The sequence below is a fragment of the Hipposideros armiger genome, unplaced genomic scaffold, assembly GCF_001890085.2.
Source record: "Hipposideros armiger isolate ML-2016 unplaced genomic scaffold, ASM189008v1 scaffold_1446, whole genome shotgun sequence".
NCBI classification, from domain to species: Eukaryota; Metazoa; Chordata; class Mammalia; order Chiroptera; family Hipposideridae; genus Hipposideros; species Hipposideros armiger.
In genome coordinates this window covers 164,728-177,636 of record NW_017732796.1, presented here as the reverse complement: position 1 = coordinate 177,636, position 12,909 = coordinate 164,728, and the positions used below count along the sequence as shown (strand labels likewise).

Below are 12,909 nucleotides of genomic sequence, written 5' to 3'. Positions count from 1 at the left end.
GTGATCAGGGAGGCCTCACTGAGAGGTAATACCTGAGCAAAAACATGAAGAAGGTGCAGGACTTAGCCATGGGGCTATCTGGGGGAAGAGCTTTCTAGGCAGAGGAATCAGTGCAGAAGCCATGGGGTGTAAATGTGCTTTGCATATTTAAGAAACAACAAAGTCAGTATAGCTAGAGCTGAGTGAACCCAGAGGCAGAATAGTGGAGACTAAATCAGGGAGGTAAAGAGAGATCCGATCATGTAAGTCTTGTAGATTTTGGCCTTTATTCAAAGAAGTTGAAAACCTTGGCAGTTTCTGGGCCAAAGAATGACATGATCCATCTTATTTTAAAAAGATCATAAAATGAAATTTGGATATAAGAGGGATCTAACTATAATATGATTGGGAAAAGCTCTCAGAAGGTGATTTGGTCTAACCTTGTCTTCATCACGCTGGTAAAATTGCTAGTATAGGGCCTTGTCTAGCCTATTTTCAGATGTCCTCACAACAGTTTTAGTAATCTGTTTAGTAATTAGTTCCTCTTACAGACAGTAAATTCTCCCTATGTATATAGATTTGTAAACGCAAATACTTTCAGGGGCCAAACTAGTAATTATGGTGTGAAACAGCTGAGTATAATGCCAATAGAGATGAACAGGAGTGATATCCTGCCCAAAGGTGAGATGTCCTCAAGCTCCAGGTTCCTGTTGCTGTGTGTGTGTGTGTGTGTGTGTGTGTGTGTGTTTGTGTGAAATTAAACACCCCAAACAGTTGAGATCATATTCTTTCAGTACTTGTATTAAAATATATAACCCATGCAGATATTACTTTTCAATCTTTAAATTATCTACAGATAAATCCTGGCGCCAAACTTTTGCCTTTGAAGGATCTCTGCTTACAAGAACCAAGTGGTCTACGTGCTGTAATCTTAGTTAACAGTAAATCTTCGGATGTGTGAGTCTTTGGAGGGAGAAGGGATGCAGGGGCAGGCATACTATTTCTGATTGTCCATCATCATATGACTACATAAAGATTCTCAGTATGGTATCTTTCTTTCCCCCTGTATATCTAGCACCACCATGAAAATAAACACTAGTACATAAACTCAGAGCCTGACATAGTAAAGACCATGGAATAACCACCACCATGATTTTTCCTTTGACTGAATGTTACCAGTCAATTCCATATGTATTTTAGCAATCAGTGCTCTGGTAACATGAACTAAGTGAAGAAAGTATAAATAGATAAGAGCAAACCACGATGAATTATGTTTACAATTCCCCAGAACTGTATGCAGGTGTACAGCTACTGCCCAATGTTTTTTTATATAATAAACAGTAAAGCTAAAAATTAAAGCTTCAACAATCTTCTTTAAAATGGTCACATATATCTATATATGTATATAATACATTTTATATGACACACTTTATAAAATGCTTCCTATTCTAGCTCATGAAAAACTTCATAATATTCTTTTTGTCTTATCTTAACCTTTCCTTTATGCTTTTTAATTAATATGTCACTATTGAATGTTAGCTCCAAATATGGTTTTCCAGGAGAAAAATCTGTTTTGTAGGACAAAGCCAATATTGACAAATAAATTATTTTAGTTTGTCTATAACTTCAAATATATAAAATTTTAGTTCTCCACCTCCATCTACGGAAGATAAATCCTCAGACATTGGTTATGGACGAACTGTTTCTTCTTCATCTTCTTTAAGAAGAGCAAGTAAAGAAAAGGCCAGGTAAAAAAAAATGATCTTTTATCTATACTCAAATAATTTTCCCCTTAATTTGGGAGTAAAAAAAAATTAAATTTTTAGATTTTGGCAACTTTATTCTTATGATAGTAATATAATTTCATAATTGCTGTTTTAAATTGCTGTAGAAAAGATTCTGGAAAGGGAGCCAGGAAACCTGATTTGAAATTCTGTCTGCTGTGAACCTACAGCGAGATCTTGAGCACATGACTGCGTGTCTGTGAGCAAACTTATCTGTAGACAGAATAATGCCTGATGCGTGCTTTGTAATGGTGAAAGTAAAGCATATAAAAGAAGTAAAAATGCCTTATAAATTATAAAATGCCTTGTTTGCAAATGAAATGCATTGCTATTTCCCGTGTGATTTAAATTGGTTGTGGTTTTTTCCAAATGACAAGAAAAAGTAGTTATCATTTTAGTGCTGGATTTGGATCTCCCACAGAAGAGAAATCAGAACCTAGTTCTGGACGAAATACTGCTCTTAGCAGGAGTGCCACTAAAGAAAAGGGATTAAGGTAGGAAATGGGATATTTATTTTCCTCCTGATTGGAAATCAGGTCAAGTTTTAATTACCCGACAAATCTGGTGAAAGGCAGGGGGTGGCGGCTTTTAAATAGGAAACTTTTCATGTAAAATCAGTATGTTGAACTAGGTGGGACTCATGAAATGTAACTAAAATTAACTTTATTTTTGTCTCTCGCTGTCTCTAAAACTTACCCAGAGGGAATCTCTTGTCCTGCCTCTGGATGAGAACTCAGGTCATTTCGATCACTATGAAGTCCTACAGTCAACTTTAATTCAAAGATGACAATGGAAACAGGTCTCTAGTTAGTCATTTAAAAATCCAACCCTGTGCAGTAATCAACTTAAAATGAACTTTTCTGTCCTCCTCCGGTGGCTGCCTTTGCCGGTGGTGACACACTCGGGCTGCAGTCTAGTCCTCTCTTTCCCTGCATTATGCTTTCACACCCCCTCCCCACCTGGCTCGCTGAAATCCCTGACCCTCTTGAGGCCACAAGAGGGAGACAAGGGTAACAAGACCAAGTTTTTACTTGGTTGAACAATTACAATGTGGTTTCGTTGCTTTTTAGGCCTGGCATATTTTAGACATCTTTCTACTTGTTTACATAATTTTAAACATATTATTTCTCTTGTGAGCACTTTCTTGGATTCTTCCAAAAACCACCTGGACCTCCTGTCACATGCCAAGACCCTTTAATTATTGTTGACTTTAGCCCTCCAGAACCACTGTGGTATTGGAGGCCATTTGACCCATATATTGAGTATCCACTTTCTAAACTGAGACTGTCCCCTAAGGTCTCGTAAGGTGTGGGCAGTGGTTTGTTCTCTTCCTCAAACCTCAGAGCTGTTTATTTTCTATTTCTGACTTTATTTCTTATTGTCAGTCTCTGTTGCTCATTATTCTGATCTCTGCTTCTGATCTGCTGCTATTGTTCCAGCCCTGACACTTTCTGCTCTTCCCCACTTCCCCTCCCTTTTCTTTCTCACCCCTTCCCTTCCTTTCCTCCTGTGGCCTGTCTGTGCTTCTCCTCTTCCAGACTCCGAACTCCTTGAGGACAAAAACATGTGCAAATTGGAATAATTTCTCTTTTCATCCCCAGTATTTAGCACAGTGCTTGGTTGACATATGTAGACATTCGCATTCATTCAGGAGAACAGAAATCTGAGCTTTTGCAGGAAACGGGTTATTTTGGACAAGGTACATACTTATAAACTATGTCTTGAGCAAATAAGTTACCTTCTCTTTGCTCGAGTTTCCCCGTCAGTAAAATGGAAAAAGCAAATACTTACTGAGCATCTACTAGGTTTCAGGAATTGTTCCAGTGTGGGAGATATAGCAGTGAGCAAAAACTTCTGCCCTCATAGAACTAGCAGGGAGACAGACAACAAACAAAATAAACTACGTACATACACACACATGCATGCGCACGCACGCGCGCGCACACACACACACACACACACACACACACACACGCATACTATGTACCCTCCTAAGCCCACAATAAATCATGTCTCCACTTTGTACAATACCCGCTTCTCATCCTTTTAGAATAGATTGGGTAGACTAGGACACCCAATAGATTTTTTTTTACATTAAACTCCTTGAATTCCTTATTTTTATCACTCGTGGAATTTACTGCACGCTACTTGGTATTGTGATTGTTTTTCATATACCAAATTTTTCCATCCTATAATGAAACCCCAAGTGGGTTGGATTCTTGACTTATACTTCTCCCTCCAGCCTTGCCCTATAATTTAAATATTCACATAGTTGATGATATCAAAAAGGAGCAGGTGATTAAACTTTGAAAATGTCAGTACACCATTTGGGACCAGACAAATCTCTCTCTACTTGCCTACTTACCTACTCATTCTCCTATGAACATAGAATATCCTTATTGTTTTGGATTCACACAATAAATCTGTGTTTTCTGAGGTAGTTTTGCTAAAGTATCTGCAAGAAAGGTAAAAGCTCTGCTATCTTTAATCATAAATTGATATTCTTTCTGAGGATTAATTTTACAGGAGTTAATTTTGTATTTTCCAAGTGCTTGTTTCCATATTTATTTAGAAATGAAATTCATGTGAGTGTTGAAGCCCTCGTTACCACAACTTGGCAGCCTTCATGGGAAAGGAGTCCAAATGAAATACTTCTATTTATAGCAGCAGGAAACTACAATTCAGGAGTTCCAGTAAATTATCTTTTTTTCATCACTCAATGAGATTGCCCTCCCCGATGTGCTTAGCCCAGTGTACTGGATAGCATCTTCTATGTGCCAAATGATTCCTCTTACTTCAGGCAGCACACCCAGTGAGAAATACACCTGCTTAGTTTTAGATTTATAGGTGGCTCTGTGTCATCAGAGGGTCAAGCTCTCCAATCTTATAAAGCTACCCTGTAAATATAGAAAGCAGGTAAACCTATCTATGCTTTCCGCCATTCTAATTGACCTTCTAATGTTGGTTTTTAACTTACAAAAATCTTCTATGTAGGTGAATATGCTCAGTTTATTTATCTTTCAAAAAAGGAGAGGTTAGGATGATATAACCGGGAAATACTAATTTTTGCTTAGAGATTTTAAATTAGATTGTATCTTGAGATTGATACAATCCAATGATTTTATTCAGGTTCCCCCCCCCAGTTTTACTTCTACATGTGTGTATGTTTAGTTCTGTACAATTTTATCACATCTGTAGGGTCATGTATCTATGACTACAATTAAGATAATGAATAGTTCTATCACCACAAGGATCCTTCATGTCTAATTGCTCTAGCACCATTTGCTGAAAAGGCTATACTTCTTTAATTGAATTGCTTTTATACTTTTGTCAATAATCAGTTGAGCATATTAGTGGGTCTATTTCTGGGTCTTCCGTTCTGTTGCATTCATCTGTGTGTCTGTCCCTCCACCATTATCACTCTGTTTGGATTACTGTAGCTATCTAGTAAGCCTTGATATCAACTAGCATGATTCTTCCCACTTAATTCTTCTTTGTCAAGATTGATTTAACTATTCTAGGGCCTGTGCCTTTCCATATACATTTTAGAATAAGTTTTTTTATGTTTATAAAAATCTCCGCTTGGATTTTGATGGGAGTTACATGAAACCTAGAAATCACTTGGGGCAGAATTGACATCTCTAATATGTTGCAACTTTAAAAATCCATGAACACAGTGTGTCTCATCATGTATTTATCTTTAATCTTCTTTGATTGCTTTTGACAGTGTGTTTAATATTCAGCACACAGAACTTCTACTTATTTTATAGAGTTTATACCTAAGCATTTAATTTTCTTGGAGCAATTGTAAGTGCTCCAAAATTTTTTTGGTTTCCATATGTTTGTTGTTACTATATAGAAACACAATTGATTTTGTGTGTTGAAACCTTGCTGAACTCACCTTTTAGTTGTAGGAGGGTGTTTTTGGTAGATTCCTTGAGATTTTCTAGTTAGACAATCCTGTCATCTGTTTTGTCTTTCATTTTCAATAGTTTGATTTTGATGTGTCTGGGAGTGGAATTCTTTGGGTTTACCTTATTGACATTTATGAAAATTCTTGACTATGTAGATTTATGTCTTGAGTCAAATTGAGGAAACCATCTCAGCCCTAATTTAGTCAATATTTTTTTCTTTACTTCATCCTTTCTCCCCTTCTTCTGAGTCTTTGATGATACCAATATTAGATCCTTTTTTAATTGCACCACAAGTCCCTGACACTCTGCCAATTGCTTCTTCAATCTTTTGTTCTTTATGTTGTTCAGATTGGATAATTTTTATTGACCTATCTTCAAGTTCATGGATTTTTCTTATGTTATCTCCATTCTGCTATTAAACCCATTCAGAGAGTTGTTTTTCTTCTATTTTACTTTTTGTATTTTTAGCTCCAAAATTCTATTTTTATTTCTAGTTCTTTCTAAGACTTTCCAACTTTGTATTCATTTCAAGAGTGTTTGACCTAACTTGTTGGATCACTTTACATCTGTGTCATCTTGGCATTGATGTCTACTAATTGTCTTTTCCCATGAGTTGAGATTTTCCTGGCTCTTTGTATGCTGAGTAATTAGGTTGTAATATAATTTTATAAGTCCTATAATTCTTATTTATGGGTCTTTTATACATTCTAAAAAAATGTTCGAGCTTGTGTGTGTGTGTGTGTGTGTGTGTGTGTGTGTGTGTGTGTGTGTTCTAGCAGCTAATTAGTCCAGTTTCTTTCAGTCATCAAATTCCAACCAGTGTTCTGTGGGTTGTCATTCCACTGTCAATCCTGTTTTCAAAGGCTTTGCAGTGCTATTTGGATCATTCCTGCATGTGTGCCAACTACTGTGCAATTTGGGACTTAGGCAGAGGTCTATCCCATAGTTCCATCCTCAAAATCTATGTATGTGCTGCTTAGGGTCAGCACACATAGCTTGGAAGTAAGCCTATGAATTTATAAACAAATTTATAGGATTGGTTTCCTGAGCTCCTTTCTCTCCATGATCTCCCTTGTCTTTTCTGGTTCCTTGGCGCTTCCCTTTAGGTCCTCAAGCCAAAAATTTTATTTACCCTGCCCTGTTACACTCTTGGCATGACTGCATCCATATCTACAGCCAAACAGCAGGAGGACTGAGCAAGTATAATAAGGCAGTTTTCGGCTCTTAGGACCTCAATGTCGCCACTGCCTCCACTGTCACAGGATTCCTTAGGGGCTGGGTCATAAGAGAATGAGGGACATTAAGAGTGGGAGGAATGAGGCTTTTGTCCACTCTGTTTCCTGTTTCTCTAGAGGTCTCCTTGAGCTTTGTCTGTGCTGATGCCCACTTTCAAATTTGGAGCTATTTTGAGTTCAGCTTGGGGAATAGTGGACAAAAATAAAAAGTTAAACTCACCAGAAGTTCAGTAGTAATTCAATATCTTTTCTGATATTCCTGCTACTAATTACTTTGTAGAGTCCTCAGATAGCTGTTGAATGCATCCTATCCAGGTTTTATGACTGTATTTAGTGACAGAAACAGGGTAAAATGTGCTTACTCCATGTCACCTGGAAAAAGAACTCAGGCCATTGTTTTTGTTCAACTCATTAATTAATGAGAGAATCAGTAATATGTTAACACTGGTTCAAAGAACATTTGAGAAGCTAAATATTTAATTAAAGAATATTAGGAAAAGACTGCCAAGTTACATTAAAAAAAATCAAAAAAAAAATCCAGTAGGGTGGTTAACATCCTACAGGACAATAAACTATAACTTTTGGGAGTATCTTTTCCACTGAACAGAAATAATTTGCACCTCTACTAAACAAAAATCTACATGTTAACTAATAATTTCTCTATGTCTAGAACTTTTAATTAATACTATCTTTTAATTAAACAGTATTATCTTTATTGTTTACTAAGTACACTCCATTTTTCTTAAGTACAGAACTAAGTACATTCCTCTAGATAAACTTTTGGTGATCTTTGTCCCTGCATGACATGGAAATTCCATTCCATCCTTGTTTTGTTTTGCTTTTTTCTCTGTTTTGGGGGAATTTTTCTTAAAATTTGTGAACCAAATTCTTTCTGCAGAAGGTCTCAACTAAAGCAAGAGGTGATATAAGACTGATATAGACTTCCCTGAGGAGGCAACCTATTTTTTTCCAACTCAATAAATATTTATTACATACCTACGATGGGCCAGACATCTTACTAAGCAATTGTGCAGAAGATCAATATATGATTTTCATAATATATATCAATCATGCAGTGTTCTCTTGAAAATTAATTTCTCCTAAAAAATATACAGACTCTAAAACTCTATCATTGTCATTGAAAATTTGAAAACTATGTATGGTACGATTGTTGTGGTATAAACAGTGTATTTCTGGGATGTTCTTCAGATTAACTCAGAGCACAGTTAGTGCTTATTCACTTTGTGATTTTGATTGCTGTTTACTCTTAAAGGAAAGTCAGAGGAAAAAAAGAAGAGGAAAAAGTGAAGGAGGAGGAAGATGTTACCACAGTAGCAAAAGGCATTGGAGAAGGAAGCCCTGATAAAGAATGGTTCCCTCCCTCTGATCCTGACTTCTCTGTTTATGTGTATGAAGTGACCAGATCAGTACTTCCCATAACCAATATAAAGGAACAGATTGAAGCTCTCGCAGAGTAAGTTGTCTATATATACATACACATTTTTAATTTCTGAAGAATATGTTTTATTTTAGTGGTTTGCATTTTTTAGCCAATTTTCATACAACTGCACCATAATAAAACTGAACTTGATAGCTTCCTACCTCTGACTCTGAAGCATAAACACAATGAATTGAAAAAATTCTCAATTCTATTTTAAATCATACTTCTGCCAAGAATCAGAACTGGCACTGAAAATTGCTTAAAGAAAAATGCTGGTCAAATATATGGTAATGAAAGGAGAACTGACTCTAGGTGGTAAACACATAACGCAATATATAGATGATGTATTATAGAATTGTACACTTGAAACCTATGTAGTTTTGTTGATCATTGTCGCCCCAATAAATTTTAATTAAAAAATAAAATAAAATAAAATAAATGCCTATGCATATGCTAACTATACTTTACTAAAAATATAAATTAATTTAAAAAATAAAAACAGGCAAAAAATGCCTATGTCATTTTCTCCAGCTAAACCATGAAAATCATATTTCAATGTGATCCTGTAAAAGTTATGAATGAATCAAAAGTTTGAAAATTAAACCATTCCTTGGGTATATGGGGTGCTCACATTTTAAAGAAATCTTATTGCGAATTATTTGTAAATTCACAAATTATTTTCTAATACAGATAACCATCCCCTATTTTTATGTTATGTGTTTCACATTGTTCTAAAGTGGGAGCATGAATATTCTAAGAGGTGGCTGTTTAGGCAGGCTCCGTGCTCTGTATAACCTGTGAAGTTGCCTTCTTAATTAGAGGGATTATTCTGATTTCACTAAGAGAAGCCGAGACCTTGATTTGGTAGCTGTGAGGGATTAGGAATCACTAGAAATGGAGGCTAGCCTTCATGACTAACACCAACCAGGAGCTGAGCCACTGGGTTATGCAGTAGCTGTGGTCTCCATGGGAGCTCGTATCTACTCCAAATATAGGTGAGCTGTAATCATCAAACCTGAATGTGACAACTGCAAGAAACACAGCCACCAGATCATTGACTTCTTGTCAGCCAGAATTGGAAGAGAACATTTTTGGCTACCCAAATTTCTCTGATGTTCTTGAGAACTGATGACTCAGGCAGAGCTCTCATAGCTCATTTCAACATTTGTCAAATTTCCTCATGCCTTGTTCCTATCAGAAATAATTTTCATCATTCCCAAATAATTGTGGTGGTTTTTTTTAACCTGAGCCCACACCAAGATAGAGATACAGAGATTTGTCCCCATGCCTTTGGTTGCCAGCTTTCATTATAACACACTTGGCCAGGTGTAACTGTGGGTCAGGTCAGTAGCTTGCTCCCTAACCTTTCTCTTGGTTTTCAGCATTGTTCTTGCTTGGTTCCACATACAGCACGAGGAAATTCTTTCCTTAAAATTTGCAATTCTGTTTTACTCTAAGATGTGGTAGCCTTAGTCTACAGAAGATTTTTGCAGGTGCGTTTACTGACTTCTTCAGTGAGATCCTAGCATTGAGAAAGCCATAGGCAAAGTATACCACCTCCATCCTGCCTCCTCACCTAACTGTTACTTATTTTTGCCTCTTTGCCTCTTCCTCGCTCCTCTAACTTCAGTGTTACATAAATTCCATGTCTTTCTCTAAATTAAAAAAATAAATAAAATTTAAAAGAAAAAAATTATAAAACTTGAAAATATTTGTGAATCTAATAGAAAATTTTCCTATGTGTCTGTCTTATCTCTGAGTTTAAATTTCTTAAAAGAAGGAGCATATGTTACTACAATGCCTTCAATTTCAGATTGAAACATTTAAAAATACTTTTCAAGAGTAAGATAAAATTTTAAAACTGCATTGACACAAATTTAGTGTGATATTTATTTGTATCTTCTTATAAGTTTTGGGGAAATGAGCATTCATTTCATTTCTTGTGTTGAATGGTATTGTTAGAATTTCAGTTTATATGTGATACTTTGAATACAGTAAGCATAACGTTAACCTATGTACAGTAAGTGCATTTTTAAAAGTTAAACAATAAAAATCTGAGACAGTATAATTTTTATATAGTTATAACTCCATATAATTATACATAGAGTTACCCTCAAAGCATCCAAAGTGATACATTACCTTGATTGATTTGATCTCAATGTGATTGACACAGGTATGTGGCAGAAAAAATGGGAGGTAAAATTCCAAAAGAGAAACTACAGGATTTCAGCTGGGAACTTCATATAAGTGAACTCAAATTTCAACTTAAATCCAATGTTGTACCAATTGGACAGATCAAAAAAGGAATCTTCTACCATCGAGCCTTGCTTTTCAAGGTATTTAAGATGTTTACCTCATTTGCCATTAGGTAAAAATGTTTTCTCTTTATCATAATGGAGTGAGCCAGTTCTAATATTTATCCTATAATAATAGGATAATTATAATCCTATCATTTAAATTTACTTACATTTGAGATATATATGTATGTGTATATACATACACACGCGTACATATATATGCGCCAGACTATTGAAAGCATAGTCATTCAATATTTATGTATTATACACCGACTATAGGCCAGGGCCTCTTCTGGGGTCTGGAATATAGAGATACTAAAGTGACAGTCCCTGTGTGAAAGGGGAACCTAAGCCAGACTTGTGGGTTCTAAGGTGGGTCAGGGAAAGTTTCAGGAGAGAATGTAATATGTAGCCTGGGTATTAGAGGCTACATAGGATTTCAATAGGTAAAGAAGGAAGAGAAGAGTATTCTAAAACAAAGCAAACATTTTATACAAAATAGCAGGCCTGAGAGTCAATGGGCCATTTGGGAACTGTAGAAGAGTTTGTCTGGATGAAGAAAGAGGAAGGCTTGGATGAGGCTCAAGGACCAGATCATAAAGTACCATGTGAGTGGCCACTGAAAGCTGTTAAGGGGAAATGGGTAACATGATTCTGAAAGACCGTTCAGGCAACAGAGTGGGAAATGGATTAGAGCTGGGGCAAGACTGGAGGCAGGAAAACTAGTTGTATGGTCACTGGAGCCTCCTATACTGAATGGCTGAACTATACTGAAGCCATAGTAGAGGATGGGAAAGAGGGGGTGAGTTTTAGAGGAAGATCTAGACGATAAAGCTGAAAGGAGTTTGTTGCTGCCTAGGTGTGGTGTGAGAGAGTGCATCAAAAGAAAAGAATGATTTCCAGGTTTGGGGCAGGGCAACTAGTGAGCATGGCATTACTCACTGAGATAGGGAACACTAGAGAAGGATCAGGTTTAAGAGAGGTTTTTCTCCATTGTACCCAGTGTCTAGAATGTAATAGGAGTTAAGAAAATGGTTTCTGAACTGTAGACAGAATGTATAAAATTCTTGTCCTTTCTCAAATACCCATAAGACTCATTGCATCCATATGTATCTAGCCTCCAGTTCCAAGCTAATTCTATTTATAATCCAAATGCGTTTTCTTGTTTCCTTGGATTTCTTAGTCTACCAATTCTTCTCTCCTGTCTTAAATCTTTCTCTATTATTAGCTGTTTCTCCTTTAAAATCGAAACTTGAGCCTACAATATTTAAAAAGAAAATATATTATCTTTTCTCATAATATCTACAACTACTACCATAGCTCTTATTACTATGACCACCATAATTTTGAGCTATGTTCCAGTCACTTGATAAGCATAATTGTGAACAGTCTCAAAAATTCCAGAGGTTGAAATGACTACCCTTATTTTAAAGATAATAAAACAACTACTTAGAGAAGGAATTTAATGGAGGTCAACCAGAGGTACAGCTGGAATTTGAATCCGTGACTATGTGACTCTGAATCAAAACCTACAATAATGCTTCTTCTATCTGCAAATAATTCTCACTCCTGGTCAAAATTCTGAATCAGCTCAACTCTTTGATCCTCCGTGGCATACCTCTCATTTTTCTTCTCAGCTCACTGCAGTCTGGCCTTTACTCCCTCTCAATAAGTATTGTAGTGATCTATTGTCTGTCTTACTTGATATGTCAAAGAATTTGTCATTGATCATTCTTTCTTTGACACCAGTCTCTTTAGTAACTTCTCTCTTGCCATTTCACCTCAATCTTTGGAGACCTCTTTTCCTCCACTCCTCTCTTAAATGTTGGGATCCCTCAAAATTCTGATGCAGACTCTTCTCTTTCCTCCCTTTATGTACTTCACACAGTGAGGTCCTCCTCTCCTGTGGCCTCAAATTCCACCTACATGCCTAAAGTTTCCAGATCCTATTTTCTGTCCCACAAACCTCTCCTAATTCCAGATCTTTGTATCTCTTTACTCTCTAGCTAGCTGCACTTAAGTGTCTCATATTAAGACTAAGACACTATATTAGTCTGCTTGGGCTTCTTTAACAAACTACCATAGACTGGGTGCCTTAAACAATAAACATTTATGTCTCACAGTGCTGGAGTCTGAGAACTCCAAGATCAAGGTGCCAGGAGACTCAATGTCTGGGGAGGCCCACTTCCTGGTTTGTAGTGGCACTTTCTTACTGTATCCTCACATGACAGAGAGAGAGGAGAGAGAGGGGGGGGGGAG

The 12,909-nt window shown here is 36.6% G+C and overlaps 1 protein-coding gene across 1 annotated transcript in view; it reads left to right on the top strand.

Moving 5' to 3' along the window:
• The window catches only part of ARMC3 (armadillo repeat containing 3), a gene marked incomplete at its 5' end in the record, with an annotated part of 83,107 nt that overhangs the window by 66,158 nt on the left and 4,040 nt on the right, over positions 1-12,909 (top strand). The window contains 5 exons of the mRNA XM_019633941.1: positions 836-936; positions 1,626-1,727; positions 2,141-2,257; positions 8,186-8,386; positions 10,527-10,689. Coding sequence (XP_019489486.1) covers positions 836-936; positions 1,626-1,727; positions 2,141-2,257; positions 8,186-8,386; positions 10,527-10,689 — 684 coding nt within the window. The remainder of the gene's footprint in view (positions 1-835; positions 937-1,625; positions 1,728-2,140; positions 2,258-8,185; positions 8,387-10,526; positions 10,690-12,909) is intronic.